The sequence below is a fragment of the Centruroides sculpturatus genome, unplaced genomic scaffold (assembly GCF_000671375.1).
Source record: "Centruroides sculpturatus isolate CEXI.00-Female unplaced genomic scaffold, Cexi_2.0 scaffold1214, whole genome shotgun sequence".
NCBI lineage: Eukaryota > Metazoa > Arthropoda > Arachnida > Scorpiones > Buthidae > Centruroides > Centruroides sculpturatus.
Genome location: NW_019385996.1, coordinates 144,378 through 164,742, shown reverse-complemented (window position 1 = coordinate 164,742; position 20,365 = coordinate 144,378). Strand labels below are relative to the sequence as shown.

Genomic DNA, 20,365 nt, shown 5'->3' with positions numbered 1-20,365 from the left:
CGGCCCGCCAAATAATTTTTACGGCCCGCGAGTACATTTTACTATGAATAAATTTATGTTACTAAATTATTATTATTAATATTAAAATTATTTTACTACCGTGTTTACCCGAAAATAAGACAGTGTCTTATATTAATTTTTGCTCTGAAAAATGCGCTAGGTCTTATTTTTTCCAGGAAGAATTCACATTTATTATTGAACAAAAAAATTCCCAAGTCGAACTTAGACGAGAGTGACGTATATCCGGTGTGTCGAACTGTCGCGTTTTTATAGCGTCAACATCGGACTCGCTGACCAATTAGTGCTTACAGACCGTAGCACTATGCAAATGTCACGTGGCGTGATTCCCGGCCGACCAATTAGCCATCACCAACCTTCTTGGCCCTCGAAATGTTTGGTGAAGAAAATATGGCCCGCGGGCTATGATAAGTTGGACAGATCTGCTTTAGTGTACTGTATAAAGTAATAATTTAAAAGACGAATGACGTAATTACCATTAGGTTGGTTTATTTGTTTACGTCGAGGAGATCTGTCTTGGGAGGTTTCTAAGGGAAACTGGCCCCTATTTAGGTGTTAATAAGGTGAAGAAAAACCCGGAAAACTCCGCGTGATCAGGCGTGAACCCACGACCAACACCAGTGCTCTGTAGCACGTCGGATTAACGAACTTCAACTGTATGTATGATTTTTTTTTTCATTCAAATTACAATTTTAATTAATTTGAATGAATTACAAAATTACAAAATTTTAAGAATAACCCTTAAAATTAATTTTAGAGTTATTTACGTGCCGATAAACCTTAATTTTACTGTAAGCAGAGTCAATATTTAAGTTTATTCATTTTCACAAAGCGTCATTCTCTGTGACAATGTCTAGAAAACATCATTTAATATCTCACGTACAGATACAGTACGTAAAATGAAGAAATATTTATAGTAACTGTCCATCATTTACTTGACATTTTTTTTTTTTCGAATTTCTTCAATACAATTGGATCGAAACCAGCTCTTTTTATGCCGCATCTCGCAGGTAGATGGTAATTACCACGAGTCTTCTAAAGGCAAATCCGACGTTTGACGTCACCATAAAAAAATTCCTCTTACGAGACCGAATAGAAGAGCGAGACTGACGCAACGTTGTGACGTCAGCAAAACTCACCTTCGGGTCATTTTCCATTCGACACTTACAAAAAGAGTGTAACTGATCTAGAAGGTCGCAAATTGAAACTTCCATTAAGTGACAAATTCTAAATCATAGCCTTTTTAGGTCGCTCTCACTAATTAAATAATCATATTTATTATACATAACCACGGGGGGATCCGCAGAAAATTTTCCAGGATGAAAGGAAACTAAAGTTTATTGACGTAACTAATTTCTGCGGGTTTTTTCACCAGTAGATTATAGTATAGTGTGTTGCATCGATGTCAGGTCCAATAGTACCTTCCACGGTTTCTATTATAATTTGGGAATTTTCCCTCGATCCCAGGGAGGGACAAGTGCCCCGTTTGCCCCCCTCTGCGGGTGCCCACTTACCATACCTAACCTATAAAAACGAGTAAAATACCATGGAATTTCAAACTAAGGATTCTTTTTATTTTTTTCACTTTGGTTACCGGTAAAGTGTGAAACTTTGTCACGCGAACCGTGACCATGAGAAATTTTAATTGTCTCGTTAGAAATTTCGTCATTTTAATCGATACGTTTCGAGTAATTGCGACTACGAAACACAATTTCAATTTTATTCCGAGAAAACAATATTTCTAATTGTTCTTTAACGACGTCCTCGTCACCTCATGTTTTTTTTTTTTCTGGCTTAAATTTCATCGCTTAATTACATATCTTTCGATCAATTCGCGTAATCTTCGAGTCCATTAAAATTTCATTATGAAAATTCCTGTTTTTTACATTGCTAACGATGCGGTCGAATTGTATTTAGCACGACACAACACAGGCTTAAATTGATCAATCTTAAGCGCACTTACTTGGGTATAATCCTCTCGAAAAGTATATTAATTCCGCGTTATGTATCTACGTGTAAAGCTTGTGCCATTTTATTTGTGAATAAGTTAAATATCTATTTAAAAATCCACCACAGTTACCTAACTTTCCCCGCAAGTGTTAAAATTGTATGTGGCGCCATCTGTTATAAAGTTTTTAAATAAAATCTCGTATTATTAATTCTTAATTTCGAGGGTAGGGATGTTTTATAAAAAAATTATGGTAATAACGAGTAAAATCGTCATTAGATCGACCCTACTGGAGATATACACGACCCCTTTATCTCTCCACCCCCGTCGACCTTTAACCACCAAAATTTAGTAGCACCGATCCCCCTAATACGCAAACCTCCCAGAAAAATTTCAGAAATTTCCGACAAAAGGCACGGGATTTATTAGTCTTCAAACAGGTTGAATGAAACCCCGAATCCAAAAAATGTAAGAATCTGGGAGGCGCTCGCCATATTTTCCCTTGTTATACACAACAACTGGGAAATAATAAAAAAAATATATTAAAATTGTAATTCCATTTTATTCGAGAAAATAAATAAATAAATAAAAAAAAAGTCAAAGTTTGAAAGGAGATAAAAAGAGTATATTTAATTTTGAACCCGGTGTACCGTTTACGCAGACCTGTACGAATATAATAAAAGAATTCCATCCCTCGTCGTACCAATCAGGAGTCCACAAACGATTTAAAACTTCATTAAAACTTTATTTAATAATAATATTTACAACCAATTTGAGTCGTGTGGCAGGACATAGATCTGTTGTAAAATAGTCTGACTATAAATTTGACATTTAATTTACAAGGAACTTCATTGCACCAATAAAAAAAGGGAAGATCACACAAATTCGAGGGATTATAAAAACTATTCGTTTATACTCGTCGTATCTTCAAATAGCATTTATGCAAACGTTGAATCACGTGACACGGAAAGTTTTTATTGTCTGTCTTTTTTTTTTATGTTTAACATTCACTTATCAAAATAAGAATAGCATTCGAATACTGTTAATGATTTTTTACAGCCCAAAAGAGGATCCGTTCCAAATTCCATTGATTTTCTTTCGTCAAATGAATGGAATATTCTAATCTTTCTATTTTCTAAAAGAAAATGGTCTCGTCCTTAATTATTAAAATCACTGGGGGAAGGTTTTAAATTAATAGGGAGTAGTTAGAGACTTCCACAAGGCACCCACAAAGTCTTACTCTGCTCGTCTTCGACGCACGTTTTAATTTGTGTGCACATGTAAGCCAAATTCGAACCGGGAATCACAGCTGAAAAGAATCTTTCTTAAAAATGTGCATTTAATAAATTTACGGTAAAATGTCAAAGAATGATAAACTTAATCGTTTTAAACTTACTTATATTTCAGATTTTTATAGGAAAGAAAGTTTCTATAGAATTTTTACCAGAAACACATCCTGTCTTTTAGGTTAATTTTATTCTTATCAACAACAACTAAATTATAATATTAAAAAACAATTATCCAAATTGTTTAACATTAGCTGGGACAATGGGGCATTTTATATCATCATAGTATTTTTTTGATTCTTAATTAAAAGGTTTTATCAAATTAGTATAAAATCAAATGCATTTGAACTATTGCATAATGTATTTCAAGCTTAACTAGTTTCACTTAATTGATTTTAACCATAACACAGTAAAACTTCTGTAACTGGAATATTTCTTTGACTCCAAGAAAAACAAAGCATTCCATAGGTTTCTGTGGAATGGCAAAGGAATTTAACATCTCCATCTTGAATTTCCTTGAGTTGATTCATGGAAATTTCATGGAAATTCGATAATTAGGATAACTTTGAACAGATTTATTCTATCAAAGTGATCATAATTGTCGAATTTCCATGAAATTCTCAGGCATTTAGTTGTATCTACTTTTCGACACCCACTTTCAGTCAATGTTTCAGTCCTCAAAGTGAGAGGATCTCGCTTTATCTCGACTAGATGTACCTGCAAAACTGCTTGATTCCATTAGTTACATTAAACATTTTACTGAAAGGGTTATTTGTTTTAAACAGCCTATCAAAGATTTTGCATGTTATGCAAAAGAGAGAAAGATCTATTCAGAATCAGCATGCTTTGCTTCTATTGTTGTCTGACTCAGTTTTTTCCTGCTCCTTGGAGCTTTGAGTTAGAGAACTTTTACTGTAATTTAAATTTTATCAACCAATTACTTGTATATATGCTAAAAATGTAACACTATACTGTTTGTGGAAAGAAATGGTTGCATAAAAAAATGTTTATATAAGACTTAATTAAAATTACTTACCATTTATAATGTGTTTATATTCACTTTCGATCTTCAATGTATGTTCGTACATTTCTTTCGCAGCTTTGGTAGATATTTTCTCTGTTAAATATCTCGGATCTTTTACTTCTCTATAAAGATAAATAATAATAAATAATCACTGCTATAAATTGCCTCTTTTGCTATTGCATTTAAACTGGATGCAAATATAATGCTTAATTACCAAATTGTCTCTAATTAAAATCTGTCATATTCTTGCCATTGAATTTATTTGCATTATTTTGCTACAAGTGATTTATAATGAATCATGATATTTAAAAGAAAATTTTATGTTTGTTTTGAGATTGCAACTAATATCAAAAGTATAACTACTTTTGATATTAGTTGCAATCTCAAAACAAAACAAGTTATAGTAGAAGACAATATGGAAAAGCGATGTCACTCTTTTAACTGAAATATCTACTCATTCTGAACAATACATTTATAATATTGATACATATAACTATGTATTATAAATATATTGTTAATAAATGTATTATAAATAACCATGGATACATATTAGACTTGTTTACTCTCCTCATAAGTGGATATGCTAATAATATGATGAACTAAGAAATAATAAGAGTGGTTTGACTTCTCTTCCAATTTGCTGTCAGGAAAATGCCATTCAAAAATTGTCATATCTGAATCATAAAGTGGACAGGGCCCCATCTTGTTGAAAAATGGCACCGGGAGGAAGTCGAGATAAATTTCAGCTATGCCACTGTGCAGAATGGCAAAACAGCATTTCTCATTTCTTACAAATGGCACAGATGTCAACATTAAACATTTGCAGACTTCCAGTCTGATACAAATACAATGCAAGTTTGAAAAAATTTAGCTTGCAAAAGATAATTTTCTAACTTTTATTTTATTATTTGGAGATATACAGTATTTCACTCTAAGAAACTGCAATCTATCCAATTAAAAATTAGTTCTTAAATTTTGATTCTTTAACTGAATAATATTAAATGATCCTCAATCAGTATCTGTTGCAGTCTTGTATAAATTTTTTACATAAAGAAATTTAAAAAAATGTAATAACTAATAATTAATTATTAAATTAGATCAACTAATTACAGAATTTCAATATATTAAATATAATACATACCTGATCTGTTTAACTGATCTGAATTTCAAGAAGATCACAATTGGATATATTTGACATCTTTGCAAACATTCAACTGCTGACAGATTGACATCAAGAATAGCATGACAATTCTAAGAAGGGGAACATATATATTACATTTTTATTCTTTATATAATATTTTTTACAAACAACAATTGTATGCATATCAAAATATATTTGATCAATTTCTAACTGACACTATTTGGTCGCACTTTACCTCACAATTCTTGAATCGGGGACACTTTATATTTAAACATTTATTATACTGTTAACCAATTAAATGTAAAAAATGCTTGATTGAAAGAATTTATTATAGTATAGTAATCCAGTATATTGTAATAATCTACTAAGAAGTTCAAGTAACCTTTTAGAGACTCAAAGGTCAATAATTAACATGGAAACTACCAAAATTGACAGATTATATAAAAAAATACTCTACCAGTTTCATATCGAGATGTAAACAACATCAAACTGATCATCATAGTTTGGCATTTTACTCATGAATCTATTTCCCATCTGTTTTGGGTAGCCAAATTGCACAACATAATGTAAAACATAGTGTACAATTTATGCATCACTTTGTGACAATTTTTTATCTTATTTGTATTAGATGCAAAGATAGCATGATTATACTATATTTTTCAGATTTAAATTAAATTGTAATTAAATCATAATCTCTCTCATTATGTCAATTATCAGATTTAAATGTATTTATAATGGATAAAATAATTAATGATCTTCTCAGAAACAAAAATAATTTGGTAGATACTACTAAACTAATAATGCTAGCTAAGTAGAATTAATTAACTTGAAAAAAATAATAATTAGTGAAGATCATTCTCTGTATTTTTATCTAAAATACAGTAGACCCCTTATAAAACGGGTTCATATAGTTTGATTCCTATATCATGGCGAAAAACTTGTGACAGTATTCGTACAAACATGCTAAAAAAAACTCGTATAATTCAGTAAAGCGTCATCACCGCCTTGTGTCGCGACAGGATTGGTCAAATCTAGACCAATAGCAGATATTGCACAAACCGTTGAGTTTAAACAAGCAGCAGGCCTACTAAAAACCATTTACTATTTAACATCCATAAAAATATATTTATATTAATGTCTCCAAAGTTCAGCAAATTTTTCGCAAAAAAAAAAAATATTTTATCAGGAAACATGCGAGTGCCATTCGATGCACCTCTCCACGATGTCGCCCGGGTTAACAAGGTCCGTGTTCGTGGGTTAGCAGAGGCTCATGTTCTAAAAATAGGCTACAGTCTCCCTTGGTTACCGGTGGCGAAAGCAGCGCCGGCTCAAGCATGGCTACTGCAATGCCCTCAACAGATGTGAGGAATCAACCTAGCCTTGGTGTTTCTGTGGCAATGCATCCACAGAACACAAAGGCTGGAAAACCACGCCAACGGATGAAATGGACAACAGAAATGAACGAGTTTATCATCCGCACTTACTACACCATCACAAGACTCGAAACAAACATGACAGCATACAGACAACAACTACACCACATATTCACACAACAATATCCTCACCTCACTGTCACCGAACAAAGGGTTGTTGATCAAAAACGAACAATTATACACAACAACCTTATCCCACAAACAACACTTGAACTTATCAAACAACAGGTTGCTGATCAAATACATCAACAGACAGAAACATTTAACATTAATGAAGATCACGTAACCTGTCAGGATAATCCAGCAACAAGCACTGATTACAGCACACACACAACAAGTACCACTAATGATACTGCAGGCACTTCCCCATCCATCACTGATAACGTAGACATAGAATTAGTTAATACGCTCTCACTTATATTTCAGGAAACACTCATTAAATATACTGGTACAGATCCCACACAAAGACCACGAATACCAAAAATCAACACGTCAAAGGCAGTAGGAAAAACACTAGATTATGTAAACACTCACTTACTACCAAACTACATTCATTCAATTTCTACACTCTCAGACATTCATACATTAGTTTATGCTGGGGCAGTCACAGTAGTAACACACCATGGACTGAAAATACACTCACAGACAGACACACACAAAACACAATTCTATCACAAGCCTGCCTGGCAGAGAAGAATAGAAACACAAATAAATGACATTAGACAGCAATTAGGCAGGCTGACACAATACACTAAAAACAACATAACACCCAAATTAAAGAAACAACTCAAAAACATTTTCAAGAAAATCAAAACACACACAAAACATGAACATCACAACACACACATTACAGAATACATCGATACACTAAAACAAAAACTCGCAGCCAAAGCACGTAGACTCAAACGATACAAAACATGTACACTACGAAAACAACAAAATAAATTATTCACAAACAATGAAAAACTTTTCTACAGACAAATCAGTACCAAAACAAACACTGATACACAGCACAGTGGCACACCAACAGAAGAAGAACTCACAACTTATTGGTCTTCTCTTTGGTCCAATGCTGTTACACACAATGCTGATGCAGGCTGGATCGAGGAGGAGAACAGAAACTTGCACAACATACCAACTATGCCCTGTGCTGAAATAAACATACACGACATTCGCTACGCTGTTAACAGAACACACAACTGGAAGACACCTGGTGTAGACAACATTCACAATTTCTGGTACAAAAAGTTTACATCACTGCACCAGGAACTAGCTAAACATCTAACACACATCATCATCAATCCACAAGACATGCCAAAATTTCTTACTCGGGGCATTACCTACATGAAACCTAAAAACAACAAAACCACAGACCCCACACAATACAGACCAATTACATGTCTTCCAACACTCTACAAATTATTGACATCCTGTATCACAAACAAAATATACAAACATGTTGAAGAACACGACATTCTTACAGAACAACAAAAAGGTTGCCGTAGAAATCACAGGGGATGCAAAGAACAGTTACTCATAGATTCAATCATTCTACGGCAAGCACACAAACAACACAGAAACATACACATGGCATATATAGACTACAGAAAAGCGTTTGACAGTGTTCCACACAGTTGGCTGCTACATATTCTACACATGTACAAAATACATCCATCAATCATTGCATTCTTCCGAAACACTATGCAGCACTAAAGAACAACACTACATCTCAGGGTTAGTAACAACACTTCCATACAAACAAACGAAATATTCATTAGGCGAGGAATTTTTCAAGGAGATTCCTTGAGTCCTCTCTGGTTCTGCCTAGCTCTGAATCCATTATCCAACATATTAAACAACACGCAATATGGCTACAATATCAGACACAAAAAAACAACACATTTTATGCTGTCACATCTCATGTACATGGATGACATAAAACTTTATGCATCCACACAAAAGCAACTTCATCAACTCCTATAAATCACACATTCATACACCAAGGACATACAAATGGAGTTTGGCTTAGACAAATGCAAAACACTTCACATAGAAAAAGGAGTCCTAAAGAAAGATTTTGCACTTGGAAATGGAGATGTTATTGAATCCATGAAAGAGGGCAAGTTCTACAAGTATTTAGAATTCCAACAGGCCAAACTAACAAAACATACACAAATAAAGCAAAGATTAATTAAAGAATACTAAAGTAGGTTAAATGCTATTCTCAGAACATAGTTAAAGCAATAAACACATATGTCATCCCAGTACTCACATATTCTTTTGGAGTTATACATTGGACTCACACAGATCTTGAGCAACTCCAAAGAAAAACAAGAACAATACTTACTCAAGCATAAACATCATCATACTAAATCCTCCACAGAAAGATTAACACTTCCATGTAAGGATGGTGGCCTGATTGACATAGTTAACCTTCACTACAAACACAGTCACTGCGAGAGGTTTTTTTTACAAAAAAACAAGAAACATCACAGTTACATAAAGCAGTAACTCTAGCAAACTCAAATAACGCACCATTAAACTTACACTCATATCATATGGACAGTACACAACATATAAAAAGCATAGACACCATTAAGCAATCGTGGGCTCGAAAGGCACTCCATGGCAGGCATCCTTATGACCTGGCCCAGGATTTTGTTGACAAAACTGCATCAAACAGCTGGTTAGCTCGGGGATGTCTTTTTGGGGAGAAGGAAAGGCTTCATGATTGCCATACAGGATCAGGTCATAAATACTAAAAACTACAGAAAACACATACTCAAAGATACAGATACAACATTCACGAATGACACATGCAGAAAATGTCACATCATGGCAGAAACTATACAACACATCACTTATGGTTGCAAGCTCTTGGCACAGACAGATTACTTACATAGACACAATAAAGCAGCAAATATAATACATCAAGAGTTTGCAAAGAAACACAAATTGGTGACATTCACGAACCATACAAGTATATTCCACAGACAGTATTGGAAAACAACATGCACAAAATGTACGAAAACAGAACTGTAATCACAGATTTACCACAACAGACCAGACATCACACTCATTAACAAACACAATAAAATCACATACATTATATACACATAGCCATCCAAACACTCACAATGTACAAAACACATGCACTGAAAAAATTAGAAAGTACACAGAACTTGCCCAGGAAATAAGACATCTGTGGAGGATGGAAAGGGTGCTTATTGTACCTGTCGTTCTCTCTTGTACAGGTGTGATACCACACACACTACACAAAAGTCTGGGAACATTACAATTGAATAGAAATACATACATCACACTACAGAAGACCACTATATTGAATACATGCCATATTGTTAGGAAATTCCTGAATACAGACACTGATATACTTATTTTAGTTTTGTTTTGGTTGCTATGCCTTGACCGGTATAGTACACAGCGACCGGTGTCAACCGAGTATAACCCACTAAATCCAACATAATAATAATAATATTCTAGGGACCATTCAATATAAAATTTATTAAGTCATAAATTTGGTATAAAATTTAACATTTCTGAAAAAATCATTTATGTTGTCATATATATAAAAAAAAAAATGGTTTTGCAAATGTGAAACTGATCAGTGGAGTATTTTATTATTTTCCAAGAGAAAAAACAAATTTAATGTAATAAAATGATAATGCTTCAAATATTTCATTTTAAAATTAATTTTTAACATGTAATTCTTTATAAAATCTATAAGTTTAAATGACGAGAAAAAAAAAACATCCTCTTACCTTATCACAAATTTCCTTAACAGCACTTACAGTGGTACATTCAAAATGATTGCCACGTTTTCGATAATCAATAAGTTTCAGTTCTTGCAAACTTTTCTCCATCATTTGTTGGCTTCCTCTCATGACTTCTGGTATGCAATGCTGAAACATATGAGGAAAATCCTGTTCCAGTTTATCGACCACGGCTTCCATTAACGGTCCAACAACAATTACAGGTCTTAATGTTAAATCTAAAATACAAACACAATATGTGTCACTAAAATATAAAAAACTTAACTGAGCAGCCTGAATAGATTAATGTAAAATGATAATGAAAAACTATAACTAGAAATTTGTGTGCACTATTGCTATTTCATTATACAAATAAACTAAGATCCTAACATGTATTATATATTTAATTTGCACTGTACAGTATATGCTTTATATAGTAATAGTATTTTGATGTTAAAACCAAAATTCATTTTTATATCACAGGGTGGCTAACTCACTTCAACGAGTTTAGAACTACATATCCTGTATCCCAAGTTTGTAACTGATTGTCCAGCAATGAGAGCTTTTCCTGATGTAACCTTTATCAGGTTAAAAAGACTTTCACAAGCTTAATTAATTAAATAAATATAAATTATGAATGTTTAATAATATGAGAAAAGAACTATAGTAGTACCTTGTACTTTGAACTACTTTAAATTTGAGAGAGATTTAAATGATGCTTCTATGTTTAAACTATGTGCTCTTGCTGCATAAATGTCATCTGTCGCTCTTGCTGTGAAGCACTTAATGAATTACAATCATGTTTTATTGGTGCTTTTTTCCACTTCATTTTTAGTGTGTTTAGTTATATACAGTCGATCTCCCTATAACATGGGTTCCTATAGTTCGGATTCCTATATCACGGCGAAAAAATTGCGACAGTATTCGTACAAACATGCTAAAAAAACTCATATAATTCGGTAAAATGTCATCACTGACTCGTGTTGCGACAGGATTAGTTGAATCTAGACCAATAGCAGATATTGTACAAACCGTTGAGTTTAAACAAGCAGCGGACCTACTAAAAACCATTTATTATTTAACATCCATAAAAATATATTTATATTAATGTCTCCAAAGTTCAACAAATTTTTCGCAAAAAAAATATTTTATCAGGAAGCACGCGAGCACCATTTGACGACAAGCTCCACGACGAAAACAAGCTTAAGCAATGGCGTAGTCGAACAATGCACGCTCGGTAAGTAATCCTAAAATTTTTTGTTTATAGCATAGTTTATATGGATTATTCCCAAAAAAATTATACATATTTTGGAAATTTTGAGTCGAATTAGTCTAGAATCGATTAATTTTATGGAAGAAACCTTTCAAACAGCTGTAGTCCGTAAACTGCATATGTGCCGGGCTGTGATTGGCTGGACTCGTAGAAAATGGATTCATAAAAAGTGGAATGTATCTACTGTGTTATGGGGGGGTCGACTGTATATGACCCAACCTATTAACCACAACATCCAAGAACAGTGTGGAAGCAACAGAACCTAACAGGAAGGCTGTAGTATCGACAATTGATGTGAAAAAAGAACTTATCATAATGCCTGAAAGTGGTACACGTGGTAGATCTGGTGGCCATGTTTAAGATGCCTAAGTTGAAGGTGTGTGTAATTCTTAAGAACAAGGAAAGCAATAAATATGATAAAATGTGGCTAAAGATGTAAAAATATTGATCTTTAGGAGATTGCTAGTTATTAAGATGGTAAAACTTCTAGTGTAGATAAATGAGAAGCAATTAGGTTGGTGTTATCTCCAAGAGCATTATTTGTGAGAAAGCCAAGCAAGGTGCATAGTGACCTTAAGAAACAGGACATCAACACTCCTCATTTAGGTACAGTAGATGCAATTTTCATTTTATTATAGAGTATTTCATATTTTAATTTATTGTTTATGACATTTAATTTAAGGTAAAAATTACACAATTATGTGTATTTGCTGTTTAAGTTCATCAAAATAGGCATTGTTTAGGATCTGGATTAATTGACTTTCCATTATTTCTAATGAGAAAAATTGATTAGTGTTTGAATGGCCTTCTGAAATAAATTAAATTTGAAGCACCACTGTATTTTATAATTTACTTACAGTCTAACCGTTCCACACGTTGATAGGTCAAGGGCAACAATTCTTCACCGTGTATCCCAGAGTCACTACAACTGTTTATAGACATATCCGAAAATGATGCTAGTTCTTTACTGTCATGAGAATTGCTTCGTTGGTGGCGTTTACGTCGAAAAAAACTACGTCTCGCCGTTGTCGACCCACGTCTGCTACCATCCCCATCTAAATCTCCAAGACTACATTTCATTAAAAGTTCTTCCTCCATCCTTCAATTAAAGACAAAATACATATATATAATTATTAATATCTGCAATCAAAATTATACTGAATGACATTATTCACTATGAAAATTAAGTAAAAAATGTATTAACATTGTGGTAATCATCATAAAATATTTTGTGATTTACAGGAAATTAAAGCAAACAAATCTTTTAATTAATTATTATTTAAAACATAGAATTACTAATGATATATAATTTTAACAATAAAAATATAAATGTAATATATTTAGCCCCTTTTGTATATTATTATTATACAAGTCATAAATTTGGTATAAAATTTAACATTTCTGAAAAAATCATTTATGTTGTCATATATATAAAAAAAACTATATTACATACAAATAAAAACCCAGCGAAGTGGGTCCTTGCAGCTAGTATATATATATTATTACAGTTCCTAAATTTTTCTAAAAAGTTGATCAGAGTGGAAATGAGGTATCAATTCACACACAGAAATTTTAGAGTCATTATTCTTATGAAGAAACATAATTTAAAATATTTTAAATTATGAAAAATATGAGATGAAAACATGCAATATTCGACTATGCCAGTTAGTTCTCCAATGACTAGTGCATACTCTTCATGCTGCATAGCTGTGAACTTCCTTGGAATGATATGAGAGCAAACATGATGCATTGTGATGTAGCAAGAAATTTTTTAAATTTATGATTTATATTTAGTTACCATACATTATTTACTTTTCCTTTTTTTTTTTTATTTTGAGTTTTGGGGTTATATTAAATCTCAACACTTCCAAACCAGTATTTCATTTGCATAATTTCATATTAATATTTAAATAATGAATGGATTTGCATCCCACTAAATTAGGGTTGAAATAAGAGGGAACATTAAATGATTGTGTTTTAGCTTCCATTTTATTTTTGTAAGCATGTTCAATATGCAAACTAACAAATAGAAGAGAAGACTAATTTGCTGTATAAGTTATTGATTCATTGGTGCTAATTAACGGGTTTTCCTCTGCTCTGTTCTTTTCCCTAGTCACCAATCAATGGATTTCAAATAAATTTAATTTTGTAAATTAAGTACAGAAAAACCTCATTTAATGCTACCTTGATTAATGCTGATTTGATATAACACAGTCTGCCCAAAGCCTTAAAAAAAAAAAAAAAAAAAACTCAAATTTACACTGATTCAAATTATTGTGGCATGTCATTGATTTGTTTATAATCAGAGCTGTGGAGTCGCATAAAAATCTACCGACTCCAACTCTGACTTTTACTTACCATCCAACTCTGACTCCATTTCATATACATAACAAGTTGGTAAGTAAAAGGGAGTCAGCGGATTTTTTGATAACTCCGACTCTGGCTAAAACACCAAAACTCCAAGACTCCGACTCCGCAGCCCTGTTTATAATACAATTATTCCCAAACATGAACCAATCAGCAAAAGGTGGAAATTCGTCATAGTGCTGTACTTTCCTTAAATCTATGTTTGTTTAGTGTGATTCTGGAAAAATATATCATCACGGATGCCATGGGCAATATCGACTTTGCTTGGCAAGAATTAACTAATAAATGCATGAATGGAGTGGAAAAAGTGATGGCTGGAGGTATCCAAAAATTTTCAACAAGAAGACCTTTTGCTGTACCATTAGGTTGGCCAGACTGTCAACCTAATCACTACAGCAGGACTAGGAGATGTAGACAAGCAGTACATTCAGGAGTTACCACAGGTTTCTAGTGAGAGCGTTACCAATGACAACCTTCAAGAACTGGCAGAACATGGAATTCATGTAGAACTGGAAAATAGTGATTCTGAAAATGAAGAACCCAAAGAACTCTCTACAAATTTCCTTAATAAAAGTTTGGTAATGATAACAGAAATCATTGATCAAATTGTAGCGAATGATCCAGATTTTGAAATAAGTGTAAAAACAAGACAAGGCATTTTTGGATGCAATCTCCTGCTACAGACATTTGCTTAACGAAAGGAAAAAAAAGCAACAAATGACACTAGACTTCATTGCAAAAAAAAAAAAAAATCAAGAATTTCAAAAGAGTCAGGACCTTCATCACAAAAAATAACTTTACATTTCTGTGTGCATATGTTTGTGTTATTTAACATATTTTTATATTAATTTGCATAATAATATATCTTAAAGTAAAATCTGTTTATTTTTGGTTACGTGTTTCCTTTTCCCTATTAAATCCCTGTGTTAAAATGACCTCGTTTAATGCTGTTTCATTTAGTGCTTTGTCGTTTAGGAATGCATCCTCTGTGTTAAGGGTCTTGCTGTATATCAAACATCACAAAGCCCTATATGTACATAGAAACATAACTAAACAATCGCCTTAAATCAGCAATTCCCATCCTGTTGTATGTGTACCCCCAGAGGTACGCAGGTTGTTTAGGGGTACAGAAAAAAGTTATTATGGCAGAAAAAATAATATATTATATATCACAAATTAATAGTATTAAAAAATTATTAGGTAACAATTGTTCCTTGCAACAATCACAAACTTTATTATACATTTCAAAATGCAAAAATAGAAATAAAAATTTATGCTGCCGATTGTACAGTGCAACAGATCAATAAATGTTGCGCAGTCGGTCAATGGTAGTTGGGATACCATTATGTGTGATTAGTGATTACACTATGGACTTTTGATGGTGGGGTGTGTTACCGTTATTATTATTATCTCTCAACAATATCCCCACATGTTGTTTGAAAAAGTATTCTTTTGCTTATAAAAAGTATTTTTTATTGTTAGCAAGGAAAAGGACATAGCTAGTTTCTTTAGATTTTCTGTACAAGCAGTAATTTTTTTCATTAGTTATTCAGTATTTTTATTAATTTTTTATTGACTAAGACTGTCTTGTTTATAAAATTGTACTACCTGCTGTGTTACCAGCTTAGAGAAATGAAGGAGTACATGTCAAAAGTTGAAATTTGGCACAGAGTATTAGGTGCCCAAATCATGAACACACACAAAAAAGAAAAAACCAGGGGACCGAGAACTGAGTCAAAATAAAATTCAAAATGGCGACACTCTCTATAAACAGGTAGTGAGAGATTTGTGCATGCATTGCTCGTTGGGAAGTTGGAAATGCCATGGGGGTACACTAATGAAAAAAGTTGGGAACTGCTGCCTTAAATAATCAAGCTATAACTCTGCTAATTTAATGATTAATATTAAGTAATTTGCTACTAGAGAGAGATGTTAGGTGCCATCTCTTAACAAAATTAATACAGTAGAGCATTGTTTATCAGAAAGTCGGTTATCTGAAAGCATTCCTGTCGGCAAATTTAAATTTTCACTAGTGCTGGCGCTGCAATCTTTGGCTACTCCTTTTTTTTTTTTTATGTGTGTGTTTTAGCTGGCAGCACTGGCAGTTTTGTATGGTGTTTTTTTTTGAGGACCGTGTGTCATGCTGAATCGAACGTTTTTGATACTAGATTAACTTCTAAAGCGTAATTTTTTTTGTTTTTATATTTTTCAATATATTTATTTTGTTTGTAAGAAATAAAGAAATAATTCTTAACGATACAATAGCCATGATTATTATTTTAGAAAGTTTATATTAGGGTTAACATCGATGAAAATTCAATGCGAAGCGACATGCAATGGAGAAAAATTTCAACATGGGATTGGTTAATATATTTTTTCGTACATAATCGGTTATCTGAAAAATAAGTTATCTGAACAACCAGAGTCACCAATTGATTCAGATAAACGACACTCTACTGTAATTATAATTTTAATTCTTATTAAAATTGTACTATTCCTCATAATGCCATTCTACAGAATCATGCAAAATTTCCAGAATGTCAACCAATCTATTGATTGTCTTTGGTTTTTTTTTGATCTCTTCCCAAACTTGGGAATTATTTTTGTTTCTTGATGAAGACTGTCCTCCGTTGACTTACAGCTTTTTCTAAAATGCTTATGCCATTCATGTTCTTGTTTATGCAACATAATGTCATTACCATATGTTTCTTAAGCAGATTAAACTGAGTGAAAATTTTATAACCTGATAAATGTTTCAGTAAAGTTTTTATTAAGGTGAGATTTAGACATTTCAATTTTTTTAGAAACAACTGGAAAAAATGATCTAGAATGCTCAATGTGGGTATACAGGGTGTTTATAAATAAATGGTGTGGTTTAAAAATTAATAGTAAATCTATTTATTATTTTATATGGGCAAACCTTACAGCACAAGTAGTGGCAACTGTCCAAGATTTTTATGCATTAATCACAATCCTTCAATATGTGCACCCATGGTCACATGACACACACCTACACGGTAATCAAATTCTTCCCATACGCAGTGTAGCATGTCCTTTGTGATGGTCTGCAGTGCATGCTTTATCTGATCACACAGTTTCTCAAGGGATACGGGCATTGATAGTACATAAACTCTGTCTTTAACAAACCCCCACAAAAAGAAATTGCAGGGCATTAAATCTGGCAAACAGGATGGCCAGGGGAGCAGGTTGTTGTCTGTTGTTGCACCATGTCCAATCCAGCGTTGGTGAAGAACACAATTAAGAAGTGAAGTAAAGAGCAGGTAGTGCATAAAAAACTTAAACAGTTGCCTCTGCTTATGCTGTAAGGTTTGCCCATATAAGGTAACAAATAGATTTATTAATTTTTAAAACCGCACTATTCATTTATAAACACCCTGTATAAGTAAAGTAATTCAAAAGAACATTCACATATTATTTACTCTATCTATTCAGAAGTGGCCACAATGCAATGAAGGCTCATGATCACATTTGTTAAAACATTTGTGGGTAAACAAAGATCAACAGGCCATTAGTGCAGAAGAAGGTGAGGATCTGTGTTTATTTGGTGTCATTGTGATGAAGCTGCTTCCATCATCACTGGCACAAAAGAAATCTACTGTGAACAGATTATCTGAAGGAAGAACTTTATCCAAAAGTTAACAGAGTCCAATACCACTAAGACAATGCATAGCACACACAGTAGCAAAGATGACCTTAGAAAAGCTGGCTAGTCTGGGCTGGGAGGTTCTGCCTCATCCACTTCACAGCCCAGACTTGTAGCCAACTAATTACTATCTATTTTGCACCCTGCAGAACAGTTGCCAATATACAGTTTGACAACAATACCCTTGACACTTCAGACTTTCTTCAAAAAAAAACCCCAGACATTCCATGCTCACAGTATTGAAAGTTTGGAACAAAGACAACGAGATGTGATTGATATTGATGGGGATTACCTATCAGGTTGAACTGTAATTGTTGGGTTAATTGTCAATAAAGTGTTTTTCACAATGTCTAAATTTTACCTTTACAACCTGATAGCATTTATTCTCTGCTTGTGATGCATCACTTCAGACTTCTAACAGCTCCTACCTATATATTATAAAACTTTAGCATTTTGTGTTCTAATCATCCAAATAAAGCTAACTACCAGATATCAAACAAATACCAAAGTGTCTACAGTAACACTGCATTTGAATGGTGAAGTCAATGGAGGACTCACAGAACTTAGGTTTTGGTCACTCATTTTTGGTCTATCTTTACTCTTGTATCAATCTTGTGTTAATTGTATATCAATATAAAGAATATTATGTTAATTTTATTAAGTAATGCTATTTCAAATTGAAATTCATACTTAGAAAAATAAAAAGCCAAAGATAAAAGTTATTGAACTTACTTGTATTTACTCGGTATGTAACCACATTTCACTTTTTGTCCTTCTTGATCCACAAGCCATGCTTGCCACAATCCGGGGACACCATTATACATAGTATTATCGATAAATAAGATATCATCTTTGTGAAAAGTCAGCGATCCGTCGATTGATGGTCTGTCACACAGTGCGCGAATATAAAATGAATCACCTGCCTTATTTTGAATATCAGCGTATCCTGAAATTGTTAAATTAATAAGTTAATTAAATAATATCTGGTCTTAATAACATACAACAGAAAATGGATGCTTGAAGAAATTTTTAAAGCAGGAAACAGTTTTCTATGTTGTCTGCTTTAAACCCAGAGAGTTTTTGAGAGAAAATGTTACAGATAATCAACAAAAACTATAAGATCATTAAAAATCTTTGACTAATGAAAAAAGACTCTTAATAAATAGTAATTAAATCATTTCAATACATCTAATAATAAAACAATGGTGAAGAAAATACAAGTACTATTAAACTACAGATGAAAAATTATCTGTTATATATTTCTTTGACAAAATCTTATATCAAATCATATAGATTAAAGTATTTTCATTGTTAATAAAATTGATTTTAATATAATGTTAATAAATTTTACACCTACTTTCAACATTATGTTCAGCTAAGATTGTTATCTTGTCAGATGGTTTGGCTAATTCATAAGCCGCTTCTTCAGCTGTAGCATGACGTAGATTTACACCATTATACTATAGAATAAAAATAAAAAACATTAAAATGAACCATGTATGTATTATATATATATATATATATATATAAATAAAATCAGTCACAATACAGAGGCTACAGACAACACAGAATTATGGAAAGAGGCATGCTGGGCATTACGAGAACAGACAAAGTGAACTACCTAGATAAGAAATCAAACAAAGTTATACGATATCATTGAGCAGATCAAATGTTCAAAATGGCAATGGGCTAGACACATTGCTAGAAGAGAAGACAACAGATGGACTACAAATATCCTAGACAGGTACCTACAAGGAATCAAATTTCCAAGGCAAAGACCCCAAGTATGACGGAATGACAAAATAATGATAGTACTGGCGTAGTAAATACTAGTATTGTGTTTTATTCCAAAGACACATGGCAAGTTTCCATCAAATCCTTTATTAGTTGAGTTGAATTTTTCTGTGAAAAACAACCTTTTCAAAAAATAATTTCTGCAAGACCACAAGGTGGCAAACATCATACATGGCAACACTAAAGATACCAGCACAAATGCCAAAAAAGAAGGGATAAAAGGAGGCGGAAACAACTCAAAAATTTTTAACCATTATATTGTGTCAAAGTCTATCCGAAAGAGAAGGTTTATGGAAGTTTTTAAATTGTAATGTATACCGGTTTATCCATAAAAGGATTAAAGCAGATTTTAGAAGATTTTAAATTATACAAAGTATAACCAAAGGTACAGTAGGTCTATATATCGTTTGTGTACGCATTGTTTTTTTATGTAAGTTCTCTACTGTAATAATATTTATTTTACTGTAGTTGACTGAAGAGGGCAAAGCCCAAAATGAGTACAAAACAATGTACTGTATTGACTCAACTAATAAAGGAATTTGATGGAAAACTTGCCATGTGTCTTTGGAATAAAACACAATACTAGTGTTTACTACGCCAGAATTATAAAACAGGACAGTTTCAAAAAACAAATAAAAAAATAACGA

General features: G+C 32.8%; 1 protein-coding gene across 1 annotated transcript in view; it reads right to left on the bottom strand.

Moving 5' to 3' along the window:
- Nucleotides 1–2,690: 2,690 nt before the first annotated feature.
- The window catches only part of LOC111612998 (disks large homolog 5-like), an 86,930-nt gene continuing 69,255 nt past the window's right edge, over nt 2,691–20,365 (bottom strand). Inside the window, exons 20-26 of the mRNA XM_023354292.1 lie at nt 19,282–19,384; nt 18,657–18,870; nt 12,751–12,992; nt 10,630–10,859; nt 5,418–5,527; nt 4,289–4,398; nt 2,691–3,275 (exon numbers count right to left, since the gene is read on the bottom strand). Coding sequence (XP_023210060.1) covers nt 3,172–3,275; nt 4,289–4,398; nt 5,418–5,527; nt 10,630–10,859; nt 12,751–12,992; nt 18,657–18,870; nt 19,282–19,384 — 1,113 coding nt within the window. The 3' untranslated portion in view covers nt 2,691–3,171. The remainder of the gene's footprint in view (nt 3,276–4,288; nt 4,399–5,417; nt 5,528–10,629; nt 10,860–12,750; nt 12,993–18,656; nt 18,871–19,281; nt 19,385–20,365) is intronic.